Source organism: Condylura cristata, unplaced genomic scaffold (genome assembly GCF_000260355.1).
Source record: "Condylura cristata isolate star-nosed mole 26May11 unplaced genomic scaffold, ConCri1.0 scaffold00007, whole genome shotgun sequence".
Taxonomy (NCBI): domain Eukaryota; kingdom Metazoa; phylum Chordata; class Mammalia; order Eulipotyphla; family Talpidae; genus Condylura; species Condylura cristata.
In genome coordinates, this window is record NW_004567108.1 from 41,604,780 (window position 1) to 41,621,030 (window position 16,251).

At 38.7% G+C, this 16,251-nt stretch overlaps 1 protein-coding gene across 1 annotated transcript in view; it reads right to left on the bottom strand.

Moving 5' to 3' along the window:
- Nucleotides 1-16,251, bottom strand: part of MAST4 (microtubule associated serine/threonine kinase family member 4) — a 529,678-nt gene that overhangs the window by 376,193 nt on the left and 137,234 nt on the right. Inside the window, exon 2 of the mRNA XM_012721946.1 lies at nt 5,736-5,892. Coding sequence (XP_012577400.1) covers nt 5,736-5,892 — 157 coding nt within the window. The remainder of the gene's footprint in view (nt 1-5,735; nt 5,893-16,251) is intronic.

Here is a 16,251-nt window from a genome sequence, read left to right on the forward strand (position 1 = left end):
CAGGAAGATGGATGGAGGTGAGTCCCTGACTCACTGTGAGCGAGGAAGAGAGTTGCCTGCTAGACATTAACATGAGTGAGAAATAAACTATTATTGGCTTTTTTGTTGGTTTACTTGCTCTAGTACATAGCATTACCCTCAACAACACCATGTTGATACAGGCATTCTTTAGACTATATTACAAAAGTGAGAAATCTAGAGTGTATAAGATTATATCTAGATATAAATACTAAATATCAAGGTTACCCCAAAGAGTCTTATTTCATGTAAATTTGCTTTAATCTGAATACATTCAATCTTGCCAACTGAAATAAGGTTACTTTAAGATGAAAATCTAATAGCTCTCAAAGACAGGTTTCCGGGTTAATTTTTTTTTTTTAAAGATTTATTTATTTGTGCATACAGAACTGGGTTACAGGCCAGAGGCACAGGGGCGGTGAGAGGCTTCACCAGAGACAGAGTGGGGAGCAGAACAAGCAGATCGATGAAGTACACTGCTGAGGGGAGCAGCGGGAGGGTCAGGAGAGGTCTGCCACGCCATGTGGTCACCTCCGGGGCAGGCGGGAATTGAACTCATGCGGAAGCAGTTTTAGCTTTTCAGTGTTGTGCTTTAACCCGCTGCGCCACCAGGGAGGGCCCTCTGGGTTAATTTTAAAGGAAATATCTTCTAGGACTCTGTTATTAGTACTTGCCTCCTTTCTTGCAGGATAATTCGCTCTCAAACATTTGTTTAAATTTTCAGATGAAAATTAGTTTCCAAAATGATTTCCATAGTTCCAGAAAGAAAAATCTCAATCTTCCCCCATGTTAAAACACCATGATTCTAAGTTTTGAGAGTACTAATTTATACTGTCTACAGAGTTCATTTCTTATTATTAATGCAAGTTACACATACATTCTTTGTTTTACATTCCAAAGAAGTCAAGGGTGTTTTGATGAATATCACTCTCTAATAAGGAAAAGAAGCCCTCCATTTCTCTTAGGACAGCAACCCACACCACTGCTGTGGAGTGCAAGACTGGGAATCGGGCATTCATTTGCATATCAAGAAGCCTCCACTGAAGACCCTGAAATTCTGCCCTTCATTCTGCAGCTTTCATGCTGTGAACTGTCAGACACATTACCACATAGCCATGTCCAGACCTAAGGGTATGTCTAAGGATTAAATATGCTCCTCTTCCTCATCAGGGGGCTCCAAAGCTCAGTCAATGTTTACATGATGCTTCCTGGTGCCTATTTAACAAGCTGTGGGCCACCGAGACATAAAACATCATCAGCCTCTAAAGACATTCTACACAGTTGTAGGCAAAGTGATCTCTTAGTCTAGTGCATAAATGCCAACCCTGGAAAGAAAGGTTCCAGTTGCATTTTCCTGAAATCTAATATTCTTAGTGATTCATAACTTTTTTCCTCAAAGATTTATTTATTTATGCATACAGAATGGGGGTACAGGCCAGAAGTGCAGGGGTGGTGAGAGGATTCACCAGAGACAGAGTGGGGCATCATGTGGATCACCTCCAAGGCAGGCGGGGATTGAACTTAGTGCTGTGCTTTAACCCGCTGTGCCACTGGGAAGGGCCTTTTTGCTAAGGAAGAAATGTTAAAAGGTCTACTATGGGTAGTATCTGCATGGTGCAATGGGAGATTTGTAGCTTTTAACTTATAGTGCTCTTGTGCTGCATTTTCTATGTTGCTCACATTGAGCAACATATAATTTTTATAATTAAAAGACAAGTTAATGTAAACATTTTTGTTGTAAAAGACTGATTTTAAAAAGGGGGTAATTCTTTTTTTTTTTTTAAAGATTTATTTATTCATACAGAACTGGGGTACAGGCCAGAGATGTGGAGGGTGGTAGGATTCACCAAAGACAGAGTGGGGAGCAAAACAGGCAGATCGATGAAGTACACTGCTGAGGGGAGCAGTGGGCGGGTCAGGAGAGGTCTGCCACGCCATGTGGTCACCTCCAGGGCAGGCGGGAATTGAACTCATGCGGAAGTGGCTTTAGCTTCTTAATGCTGTGCTTTAACCCGCTGCGCCACCAGGGAGGGCCCTAAAAAGAGGGTAATTCTAATAGGTGGAATCATTGGCCCCAATACTTTACTCTCCTCCACTAGTTTGCATGTCTGTATCCTTGCCAAGGTGTGTCATGGGTGGCACCTGCTTCTGCCTCTGGACCTGACTAAGTGACCTGATTTGGCCAACAGAAAGTCAGCGGGCCTGAGACCTGAAACATGTCTATACATGTAGATGTGTGCTGTCATCCTGGCTTTCACCTAGACAATAGGATGTCTTCCTCGGGTGGCTGCCAATCTGAAGAAGAGTGAAACATGAGACATAGCAGATCTGGACCCAAGATGCACCCTAGCATGAACCCCAGAGAAGTCCAGTTTAAATCACCTGAAACACAGCCGTCTGCAACTGTGTTAGAAAAAAAGAAGAAAACCTACTGTCCGCCACTGCAACTTTATCATTATACATTATTATGGCCAAATGATATTAACCACAATCAGCTACCCAAAAAATCTCAGAAGCAAAAATGTGTCTCATGGATTAAATTGCAGGGTATAAAAAGGCCATTGCATCCTCACATGTGCATTTTTAAAGGGAACTGAATTAATCATTATTTCTGTCATTTTCTAATTTATTTGTATATGATAATATTTGATCAATACGACCAGATATTTAGATGATATGCACTCCCAATTATGAACAGTGCTAATTTAAATATAACTAGAGTTAATTCTCCGAATCTTCATGATTATTTCTTTGTAATGAGCCTGAGGAGCAGAAAGGCTGGGTTAACAAATGATGAATTTTAAGGTTTTTAATATGTATTAACTCTCAAGTTTTAATTTCCTTTTGTAATTAAGAGATAAGGTACAGAGGGAGTCAGTCCCAGATTCCAGATGAACAAAGACTTTCCCACCTAGGATTCACTTCAATTAATTCTGCTGGAATTTACTGAAAAATTGTTGAGCAACTACTGTGCTAGGAACACAGTAAAATTACAAGCATGGACTCTGGGGCCACAAAACCTGGGTTCAAATCTTAGCCTAAATTATCTGTGCCTATGTGTTCTCATCTATAAAATAAGAATGTCCTTTTCATAACCCAAAGAGAATGTCAGAAGGTTTAAATAAGCAAAACAATACCTGCCACACAGTAAGCTCCTAAAATTAGCTGTCATTATGATGAGGGATAGGTAGATGATAAAGATGACAAATCTTTTTCTCAAAGTTCTATGGATTTGGTGAAATTTATCAAGAATAACTAGGCGGCAAAATTTTTAAAATATAAACTAAGGATTTATAAGTTATTGATTAAAAACAAAACAAAAGAAATAAGGGATCAGAAAAAAATACAATTATAACAAAATAAAAATAAAAATCAACAAACAGCTATAAACCAAAGACATTCTATGGGGGTAGGGAAGGGAATAGGATCAGAGCTGGGGCAGGAAGAGAGCACGGGGCTATGGTGATGGCACACGGGTGAAGTGGTGGTGGGAAGTCTGCGGGGATTACAACCAAGATGAAAAAAAGTACAAAATGAAGAATGATGTTTTATACACACACACACAATACACACACACACATATATAATTTTTAAAATAATAAAAAATAAATTTCCTTGTAGTCAAGCAAAGAAATAGAAAGGTGGCCGGTGTTCAGGTTACACTATGTATTGAGCACAGATTTCTAATGGCTAAACCAGATGGATTTCAGTTTAGCAACAGGGTATATATCTCAAGGTAAGATCATGTGTGTTACCTGAAACTAGTAGACATCATGTTTCTTAAACAACAGAAATGATGCTTTCTTCTCTTGGCTTGATACAAAGTAGAATGTCAGTCAATAAAGATTTCACACTGCTACTGTCAAGCCCAAGTTCTCCACCTCCCAAATTCAGTTGTTTATGTACAAAATATTCAAAGCTACTAGTCACTGGGTTGAGTGCTTTGAATATATTATTTAATTAAATTCTTAGCTAAGTTATCTAAAGAACCAATCAATAATGCTCACATTGCAATAAAAGTTTCAATCAACTTTTAAAAAAAATCAAGATGATGTTCGAGAGATTCTTTTAAGCTTTCCTAAGGACTATTAAGCATATTTTTTAATTATCTGGCCAAAGACTTAATTACCAAAAATAACTGTACAACAATCTAAATTGTTCAAGGATAGAATTACTTGAGTTGTTGAGATAATGAAACAAAATCAAGCCTGACTGTTTTTGCTTTTTTTTTTTTTTTTTTGTTAAAGCTAAAGACCAAATGTGATGCTTCAGGTTATATCTCTACATCAAGAGCTGTATTCATACATTATTTTCAAACTGAAAGTAAACTGCCTTAGGAAACTAGAGAGACACTACTATCCCTCCTGTTGGTCAAAAGTAAGGAACCTTCCTAAGTGAACCTAATGAGCAAGGAGAGTAAGTTTTACTTTCCCACTTATAAAGATCAGACTTAATAAACTTTAAGATCTCTTACTTAAAAGAAAGAAAAGGTCTGCCTCTATAAAAGGAAGCAAACGTGCATTTAAACAATATTGGTATAAATCAAATGTGAACATTTGCCACAAGCTTAGTAAAGTAAAGCAATTTTTTATGAATTGAATTTCTACCCCTTGGCCTGAGGTCAGTTTTATCCCCCATCATAGGAGGGCCCCACAGTGGCCAAATGTTTCAGATTCTACTAGTCATGTGAAAAAAATAGAGCATTTCTATTTTCAGAACTTTCATCTCCAAACAGTAAAAATTCACAGTTTTCAAGAAAAGTGTGAATAACCCATTTTGCAGACCATGTATGAGCAGCAGACAAGAGAAAACAGTTTCAAGGTTTAAAAAACAATACATTTTTAAAATATTGATAAGTAAAATATTTATACTTCACTGTTTTTAAGTTAAATTTAATAACATGAAAAATTTCACGGTGGACTATTTCTTAAGAATGTGTTTTTTTAAGTTATCTTAATGTGGCAATTTTTCAAATTGAGAAAAGTGATTTGTGGGTTTTCTGGATTTGAAAATTTTGAAAATAAACCTTAACATGATTAAGAAATGAGTGAAAGTAACAAATGAGTAAGAGATTTGAATAGGCATGCCACAAAAGATATATTAATGCATGCGTGAAAAATTGTTTGATATCATTTAGTCATCAAGAACATACAAATTAAAACTATAATCTGAGACAACTATCTGGCCATTAAAATAGCTAGAATTAAAAGGACTGGTAATGCCAAATGCTGGCAAGGATGTAGAACAATTAGATTGCTCATCTGTGACTGATGGGAATGTAAAATGGCGCCATTCTGGAAAGTCTGCCTGTTTGCTGTGAAGCTGACCGTGTACTACTGCTACGTAATCTGAACGAGACTTAGAAACACTGAAATGGATGACAGAAGTCAGACACAGAAGAGCACGTAACATATAATTTCACTAGCATACAGATCTTAGTACAGCAGGAAAGCCCGGGTAACAGGTAACAGTCTATATCTTGGTTATGGCGGCAGTTAACACTGTTGGGTAAATTCACCAAAACCATCCACATGAACACTTCAAATGGATACTTTTTCTTGTATGCAAATTATACTTAGGAATCTAGCTAATCTCCAAATAGGATTAGATTTAACAAGTGGTCCGCAGACGGGCAGGCCCATTCATTAGAGGGCTTATTTGCTCCCATGGAACTCTCTGGTGGTGGGGACTCTGCCGGTAAAAGCAACCCAACTCACCGGTCAGAGCTCCTCCCAGGCTCCCTCGCCGCAGCTGCCGTCCGTCCTCACCACTCAGCTGTCTTTTAAACTTCAGGGACTTTCCCAGGCCAGAAGCCACATCTGGGTTGCTGCACTTCCGAAATGGCATGGGTGGAGGCGACAATATGTGGTCGAGCTGCAGAGAGAAGGACAGAGGCATCACTACTGGAGATGCTTTCAGCACAACCAAAACCAGAGAACAACCCGGCATTTTTTCCTCGTTTCCTCTCTTCTCCAGATTCCTTCTCTCTCTAACCTGTGTGAATTTAATTAGCTTGGAGAGTTCAGAATTTCACTGTGATGTGTTCCATCTGAGAATCTAGCTTGCCACAAAATCGCAGTAAGAGTGTTTTTCCATCTGTAGGTTACAATCTAGTAGACTGTGACCCGTATTTTTTTAAGGGAATCCAATAGAAACTATCAGAGTCCAGCGAAGGAAGGACAGCATCATCATTTCATGAATTGTCTCACTAATTTGCATGTTTGTGTGTGCGTGCATGCACACATTTGTGCCTCCTGAGTTACCAAGTACCTTTCTGTGAATCATGAGTCCCCTCAAAACTGAAGGCTATTGCACTGAGACAATAGATCTATTTTTTTTTTAGTTGTCCAACAAAAGAAAATTCACAAACTTTTGGCACGCTTACAAATACATAGGAAAGGGAAAACTCTAAGTACCACAGTCCTTAATGGAAATCGATACATCCCTGTATCACTTTATAGCTTTTTTTAAAAGAAAAGCTGTCTCAAGAATCAGAAACCAAAATCACTTTAACAGACAGCTTTCTACGAAAGAATCCAGGGTGTCACAACACCAATTTCCAAAACTACCCACTTTTATAAGAAAATCTTGCAAACCTGAATAGGGCCAGATCTTCACCTTCAAGCGTGTATGCACATAGTTGTATATAGTTTTTAAAGAGGTGAATAGTCCTGTGCTAACTAGACATCCAGGTAGTTACTAAGAACTAAAAAGAAGTGCAAAAGATATTCATGAAAATTCTAACCACTGCAGAAAATGGTCAACTTGCACACTTTGGGAAACAGAGGGTTAGCAGAGGGTAGCAGTGCTCAGTGCCAGACATCTGCAGGGATGCCTCATTGAAATTTGCTTGGTTTTGCTTATATGGGTAGAAAAAGAGTCATCTGCTTCTATTTGTCTAAATTTTTTAGATTGTAATTATCATGACTACATTCATAGTAGAACAAATTCAGGCACAAAAGTCACCCCATTTGTCCTGCATGTGCAGGGCAGTATATTCAAAACCAAGGCATAAGAAGAAATCTACCCTGCCTATCTGTGAGCATCTCCCCAACTAGTTCAAATAGAACAGACCCCATTGGCTGGGCTATTACAAGATTGTCAACTCTTCCCAAAGCTGCACTGTATTCATCAGTAACAAGGAACAGCTGGATTTCAAGCACTTGTCAATAAATATCTCAAATTCATTCCCAGTCAGTATGTCACTGTATTTCATCGCCACTTAGTATTGAGAAGCCCTCAAAAAACTAGCAGTGCAGCTACTCCAAAATCAAGCCAAGTCAGTAGGGAAAAGGAATTCCAGATTGTACTTGTAAAACAAACAGCACTTTCCATCATAAAGTCCTACCTATTGGCAGTATTTGTTGAGACTGCTTTCCATTACATCAGCATCCTACTTAGGAGGGCCTCCAAGGAAGAACTACTACCTCCTTGCAGACATGCTGCCCCTAAACCTATGGACAGTGAATTGTGGTAAGAGAACCCGAAACAGTGACAAACCCATTACAAAACTGTAGACCCTGCCAGTGGTCCAAATGTTGCCAGATCATTACACAATGTAAAGATTGTTTTTGTCTCTTTGGTCCCATTTTTTGTCCTTAAATCATTTCTTTTTCTCTGCCAATTTTTTTTTTTAATTTCAAAAGAAAGTTGCAGTGAAAGTTGTAAGAATGGTACAACAGACACCCATATCTCCTTAGCCAACAATGACTTGTTAACCTTTTGCCTGCTGGTTTTCACTCTCTGCTCTCTCCCCAAAGCTAAATGCAGACATTGTAGATCTGCACCCCTCAATACTTCTGAAAAAACAAGGTCTCATCTAAAAACAAGGATGTTCTCTTTGATTCACATACCCAAATACTCTATGTATTCTTATAAGGTATTTGAAATCTTTTGCTATCAAGATGAAGTATAGGTTATAGAAGAAAGTAAGATTTTATCATGCAATTTTAACATTAAAAAACATAGATGGAGCTGGAAGGGATCACACTTAGTGAAATAAGCCGGGAAGAAAAAGAAAAATACCAGATGGTTCACTCATAGCAGGAGTGTAAAGGATCAGGAAAATATATATGTACATGTGTGTGTGTGTGTGTGTGTGTAGCAATTGTAATAAAGTAAAAAGTAATAGCAACTAACAACTATAAACTGAGACATTCTACAAGGAAGGAAAGGGGAACAAGATCAAAATGGGGGAGGGAAGAGCACATGGGAGTATGGAATTGGCACATGGGTGAAGTGGTGATGGGAAGTCCGCAGGGGTAAAATGAAGAAATGTACAAATGAAGAAAGATGTTATATATATATATACATATATATATATATACATATATATGTGTGTATATATATACACACACACACATATATAAACATATATATGTATATATATAATTTTTAAAGTGTTCTTTCCCATAAGGAAAGCAAGCAAGCAGCCACAAGGTGGCAGTGTGTCCCAGACATTCAACAAAATGCTCCTTAACAAGAGTCCAGTCCTGAAAATCCATCAAGCCCTCAGAGCAATCAAGCGAGTTAGGGTCCATTCTACTTAGTTATTTCCTCTTAATTACTAGTGGCAGCTGCATAAAACATAAATATTTATTGTGAAGGTTCATCAACTTTTGCCACTTATTTTTTTTTTACCTGAAGTTAAATTGTTCAGCTTTCGGAATTACAATTAATTACTCTAGGGAAGATTGTTATATCACAGATTAACAGAGGGTGGAAACATAAGCAGAAGAAAGGCGTTCATGCCTCAGTACAAATTATGTGATTTCCTTACATATTTCCAACAAAGCCAATAAAAAACATGAAACAAATGTAGAAGCACGAGGAAAGAAATCAAGGAAGAAGTGCAGGAAAACAAAGAGGAAAATCTATTTCATCCTATATCTAGACACAAGTTATTAGTCCATACACCAGAATCCCATCAGAACCATACCTACAAGAAGAGAACATTATTTTAAATCCTGGACAATGGAGGCCGTGAATGTGAGTGCTGCAAATGTTTTAAACACCACCTAAGCAAAAAAACCCTATAAGCATAGTGTATTGTTCCAGTCTCCCACTTCCTTCTTCATATCAAATCAGTTCCCAACAGGGCTCTCTCTAAATAATCATTTTTCCAAATTTGCTGTGTTGTCAGTGACTCTACTTTTCTTTTTACATTAGTCAAAGCTTCTCAAAATGGTCTACTGCAGCCTTGCAATTTATTTTTCATTTTTTTTTCCTGGATCAAATACTCATGATCCCTTTAAAAACATTTCATCAAACCCTAGCGCCTATGTTAGACGTGAAACATATCACTGAGGACACTGCCCTTTAAATTATTTCAATTTAATATTTTCCAACTTTCCCAAACTCCCAAAGTCTTCATACTACATGGAGCTCAACTAAAGACTGAAATTGTCTTTCAGCTTTCACGGATGTTCAAGGGCATCTAAGCCTGGGCTTGTCACACTTGCTTCAAATACTTCTCATTTTCTTCACTAAGTCAGTAACCCCTTGAGAACCAGAGCCTACTCCCTCACCACAGACATATCTAGCACTCTGCTAATCATGAATTATCCTAGGGAAACACATTCTACAGAAACAGGTCTTAATTTCATTCACCAACCGTAAATGTTGATCCCTGGAGAATTAGATTAGCTCAAAACATCCCACGCTGTTTTCTTAACCTCCTGGAGTCCCAAGACCACCAAAAGACTAAAAATTGTATCAGCATTTTGGAAGTTAGATATATTTAGGCATCTAATATACCATTTATGCAAGTGCCCTGAATAACAGTTTATCACAGGAAACATGTATGTAAACATCTTAGAAAAGTAAAGATAAACAGCTACAAGAAGTCTGGTGCCCCATGAGGATGTAACTGTTATGAAGAAATGCATAAAATGAAGATTGATGTAAAAATTATATATATATATATATATATATATATATATATGCACACACACACACATATATATATAATTTTTTCTTAAAAGAAGTCTGATACATATCAAGGGGAATTTCTAAAATCATCACTACTAGAGAAACAATAACCACCACAGTTTTTCACCTGCATTTTCTACATTTATCATCTGCATCTATCATTCACTGTTGTTTTATAACTTACCAGGTTGAGAAAGACAAAAGAAAAAAAAAACATCATGATGACACTGTGGCTTCTGCCATCAATAAAAGTCAATAGAAAGACATTTCCGAGGTTGGACTCTATCGTGTTTTGTGCCTGAGCACCATCACCACCATCTCCAAACACCGGCCGGCCGTGTGCTTCTCCTTCTGCGGTTTCAGCCCCTAATCTGACTGCATCCCTCTCTTTCAAAAAAGGCACATTATAACTTTCAACAAATATTTCACTTGCAGCCTTCTTAAACTGGCAATTTCCTCTAGCCTCCTCTCTAGACACTCACATTCCCACACAATATGAGTTCTCTAATTTATAACTTCTAAATATTAACGAGGATCATAGGGACCTCAGGAGAAAGATGTTTGTTTCTTACACAGAAACTCCTTTTTACTAGCTTCTCAACTCATAAACCTTACAGTAATTCTGAACTTCTCTTATTCCATATCCAATCAGCAAAGCCCCTAACACAGACCCCCTGCCAAATTTCCAGAATCCAATCACGTCTCCATTTCTGCTGCTCCCACTCTTGGGCCCCGCTTATACTAACCTCCCAGAGGATCTCACTGCATCTACCCTAGTCTTAGCCCCACAGCCAGTGAACCTACAGAGGCTGCAAGTTCTCTGCTGGTGTCCTCAGCGACTCCACTTCACCAAAGGAAAATCCAAAATCTTGGGAATGTTTCTTCCAGGTCTCCCCCCTTCTCAGATCCCAGCTACTACTACTCCATTCAATCCAGACCTTGGCGGTCCCATCCTCTTCCCACCCAGGACCTTTTTCCTTCACAGCCGTCCTGCCCAGGGATCCCCTCCAAAACAGCCCCCATGCTCCAGGGTTCTGTTCAACTGTTACTCTCAAGGCCTTCTCAACTGCCCCATGTAAACCAGCATGCCCCACTTTATTCCTTTTTCTCTTTTCCTCCATCGCATCTCCCACCACATGCCATGTCAGAACTTTTTATATTTGTTTATTATCCTCCTGCCAGAATGCAAGTTACATGAAATTATGTGTAAGTCTATTCTGTCCACTGTTATATTTGTCCACTGCTTGACATAAAAGGCTCCCTGCAAATATTTGCTGAAAGAACAAAAAAGATCTGCAAAACTCAGGTTCCTAGAAATGTATCAATAATAAAGTGGAAAACAAGCGATGAAGGGTTTTTATTGCTGGGCAGAAGAACAATTATCCAAGGTAAAAATGCTAAATTGAGTTAATAATGTTTTGATAAAATTGAAAACCTCATCCCTTTAAATTAAAAAAAAGACCCTTGAGTTATAGCAAACTGCAACTTTTCAAAGAATTTTCTCTATATGCGAAATATATGCTAATTTTTAACACTGTTACCTCTGAAGGTGATTCCTAAATAATGAATTATTCAGCCTTTTAACTCTATCTCAACTAGGTATTCACTTTTGTCTGTCAATCCCAGCTTCTTCCTACCTACACCGGTCTTTCCTCTAATTCCTCATTCATTCCCAAGATGTACCACATGCATTTTAAAAACCCATTCAGAATGCATGTGCCCTAAGGCCAAAGTTCATTAGTTCAAAGGGATCTGCCAATGCCATCCGCATAATAATGGGGGCTCACCAGGAAAATCTTTATGCTAAAAAAATGAGGAAGACAAGCTAGTGACACCCTGACTATGACCACATTGTTCAGTTATTTTGTCTCTTGATATTAAATATTCTACTATTCTACATAACCAGAGATATGAAAATATATGAAGGACTATAAAACTGTATAGACTATGCTTGTAATCTTAACTGTTCTATCACCTCTACCCATAAAGGAATCAAATTGACAACATGAAATCACTTTATTCCAAAATCAGATTTTATTTACTTGCAAACCAAAGCCTGTAAGCATTTTAAAATCTCACAGAATACTGTTCTACAGTTAAGGACAGTCAACCTTGAATTCATACTATCTCCACAGTGTGAGGAACACCTATACTATGTAATTCCATGTGTCCTTCCTCACACACAAAAATTAGTAACAATCCTACCTTTATTTCCAGAGTTGCTTGTGAAGAATAAGACAATTCATATTTGTAAAACACTTAAAAAGGTATGTTGAATGCAGTGGGGAAAGCTAAGTAGTTTCCAGGGACATTAAACAGACTGTTATTTTACTGGACCACATTTGTTTTTGTTGTTTTTTTTCCCTCTATGGTTAAAGTAAGAACTTGGTTGAACTGCGTTAATGTGATTTCAGGTTGTAATTCTTGTGCTGGACTCTAAAGCACAAATGCCTGAGGCTTGGTTCCCCAGCCCTATGGGTTTTGTTTTTTTTAATGTATTTTTATTTACTTATTTTTTACATCATTCTTCATTATGTGTATTTTTCATCTAGGTTGTAATCCCTGTGGGCTTCCTACCACCAATTCACCCATGTGCCATCACCATAGTCCAATGTATTCTTCCCACCCCAGTTTTGATACCATTCCCCTCTCCACCCCTTTAAAATGTCTCTGGTTTGTAGTTTATTATTTTTCATTTTTATTTTATTACAATTTTTTTTTTCCTGATCCCTTATGCTCCTGGTGTGAGTGAAACCATCCTGTATGGGGTTTTTAGTGAGTCTGATGAAGTGCAGCAATGTGGAGATTAATCCAGTTGTGAACTGTCAGAGACAGAGTCTCCATACTAAGTCTTAGGCAAGCCTCCTAAATCCTCTCTGAGGTCTGGACCTCAGAGAAAGTGAAGACAGCAAGGAATAATGAATGGAAAGGGCTTGACTCAGGGCTTGGCACATACAAGCATCGTTAGCTAACAACCTCTGTGATCACTGTCAGTATAGCTCAGCCTACATTTCTCTCTAGACTGCTGACTGATTAAAACATATGGCTCTTTATTTACCTGAACTTTCCAAGAGGCCCCTCTCAGTCATTATCATCTCTGCTCAAAGAAAACTATTTAATAATATCAGCAAGTCTCAAAGAATATGAAACCTATCCTCTCCCAGCATCCTAAAAACTAACCATAGACTGAGTCAATCCCAGGAGCACAGATAGCTGCTATAACCCCGGGCCACACTGTACTGGGATCTGTTTAATTGATTTTGCTGGCATTCATTCTGGATTATGCTACCCAAAGTGCATGCTTGCATTTAATGACACTTAGAAACAGCCCTATAAATCCTGTCATGGTCTGATCTAAGAGGACCTACATTTAACTATATCCTCCTTGTCAAAACTCATCTCACCATAAAAATACTTGGTAAGCAGTTTTATGCCTGGTTTGTTCTGGGCACTACTGTAGACAAAACACAAATCCCTGTCTACCAGAAGCTTCACTCTATTTGGGTGGATAGAAACCTGGAGAAAAAGTTGTCAGTTCTCTGCACTAGAAGTAATTATTATTCTTTTTGGTCATGGGCTGTCTTTATCCTGGGAAATCATACATAATAATGAGCATGTTTCTGTAATTCAGCCACTAGATATCATAGGGCAAAGGTATGCAGCTCATACCAAGCAACACCACCAAGCCACACCACATCCTGTTCCATCAAGACGTAATGAAGCTAGTTGCTGTGCTCACCCACTCTTGGTTTCACCCTACCATTTGCTACAGAATGAATGTTTGGGCTCCTGCCCACATTCACACACTGAACTCTTGCCCTCAGTGTGATAGTATTTGGAGGTGGGGAGAAGATGGGGCCACCAGAGCTCTGCGCTCATAAATGGGATTAATGTCCTCATAGAAGAGATCCCACAGAGGACCCTGCCCCTTCCACCACATAGAAGAAAAAAAAACAGGCATCCACTAGTGAGGATACAGGCCTCAGCGGACACCAAGTCTACCCGTTGCTTGATCTTGGACATCCCAACATCACCATTGTCAAGAAGCTGTTTTTCTATCTTCGCTTACTTTTAATTTATTCATCTTGTGGAATTATTTATTATTATAACTCATCTTAAAACCTTATGAGAACAAGAAGGACAGAGAGAAATGGTAGATAAAACTATTAGCAAAAACTATTCATGTCAACAAGATTTGTTAAGCATATAATTTCCTGAGCCACATTAATTTACTCAACCTAGTTAGCTGCTTATTGCAATTCACTTTCTCGATGAATAGCCATGTTTTGGAAAATAATACATCAATAGAATGCATTTAAACTGGAAGATGTACTAGATACCAATATCATTTTCCATCTTCAGTTTTGTAATTAATTCTTTGAATCACGAACTTCAATGAGCAATATAAAAAGTGTTTCAGAAACATCATAAAGGACATTGTTAGATCAAACTACACAGGCATCCACCTAAACAGAGCAGCACCACTTAGTTTCATCTCTTAAGAGAATTGATTATTCTTTCCTTTCCAGAGAAGTATGGAAATTAGCACTTTGATACCACTATCTCACTTCTGTCTGTCAATTCAACTTCAAGAAAGCCAATTCCTTTGCTTATGAACATCTTCACACATGCATGTGCTCACATGCACACACACAAACACACACACAAACACACCCCACCAGCAACACAGTGTTATCACAATCGCAAGGACAGAGCACTGCACATGTAACTCTTACTGTCATGTGTACATTAAGTCATACATTCAAGTATCCTACAGATACCAAAACTAGAGCTAATTATTTCTAAAACATGACAGTTTTTAAAAACACTGCACTGTTCAAAGTTCAGTTTAGAAACGGTGACAGTGGGGAAAGCTCAGGAAACACACTGATTCTACTTTGCATATGTATCCCCTGTTTCCCATCACTTTAATATTCTAGATGTTCCTTTGACCTTTATTCAGGGATCCGATCTATGCCTGAAGTTGTCGATTTATCTAAAGTCATTAAATTCCCCTGGTAACATCACATCCCCATCAGCTACACAGCTGAAGAGTCTGCCATGGTCAACAGAGCAGGGTGAGGCCACATTGCTCTCCAGTCATGTACTTTTGGTTAAAGTCAGTGACTCCACCACTCTATAAAGTTTCACATTACTGCTGGAGTCCCCTCTGGCAGCAAGACCCAACCTCCAGGTAGGTACCATACTATTATTCCTGCCTTACAAGTGAAAAGAGATTCAGAAAGATGAACACCTCCAAAATGATCAGCACCCTAGGTACACAAAAGGAATCAAGCCACAATTCTTAACTGCAAAGCCCACACTGTCTTTTCACTGTTCTAAAGTGTCGCCCATGTGAGGCACCCAGGGGTGAAGCACAGGACCCCAGGAAGTTAACTTCAGTTTCCTCAACCATCTCCAGTCTGGAGAGACTCCCCAGAGATGCTGATGTCAAACAATCTGAAGGGCCCAGTTCAGCCCTTATTGACAGCCTGCACAGCACTTTCCATAACTTATATCTATATTTGAAATCTCTAAGTCTGAACTATAGAACTATGAAATATTATTAGTGTTAAGGATCTGAAATTCATCTATAGTCACTTTCCTGCTTTTTGGAAGTCTGAGGCCGAGAAAAATCCACAGCCCAGGTTTATGAAAACAGCTGGCAGGTGAATCCAAACCAGAGCTCACATTTCCAAACCTGCCTATAACACCTTGCTCCCTTACCCTGCAACCCACCAGTATCACCATGCTATTAAAATGAACTTGTGTGCGCTATGGTTCAGCTTTTTAAAAAGTTGTAACCAAGTATCTACCACGGACTGGACACTGTGCTAAAGACTAAAGATAGAGAACAGGACCAATACAGTTCTTTTCCCTAGGGCCCTTCTATAAGAATACAGACACACACATACACACAAAACAAAAACAAAAACACAAAAACAAAACAATAAGGCAAACACAAGGTCAGAGTCGGGCAGGAGGAATTGTAGTCAAGCAGAGTTAAGGTCCAGCACCTAGTTCATTTATTTTCCTTACCTTGTTGGCTGTGCAATGTCATTATTACCTAATGACTGACATGTAGGAAGGGAATTACTTGAATTATATCCCTAAAGTGTGGTCTTCCAAGGTGCCTAGGTACCAGTCCAGGTAGGAGAACAGAGCGGGGTACAAACACTTACTCATTTTCCTTTGGACACCAGGTCTGAAGGTGTAAGGGAGACAGAGTAGTTTCACCCACCACTGGCACCACACAGCAGAGGCCCTAAAAGACTTCTCTCTCTCTCTCTCTCTCTCTCTCTC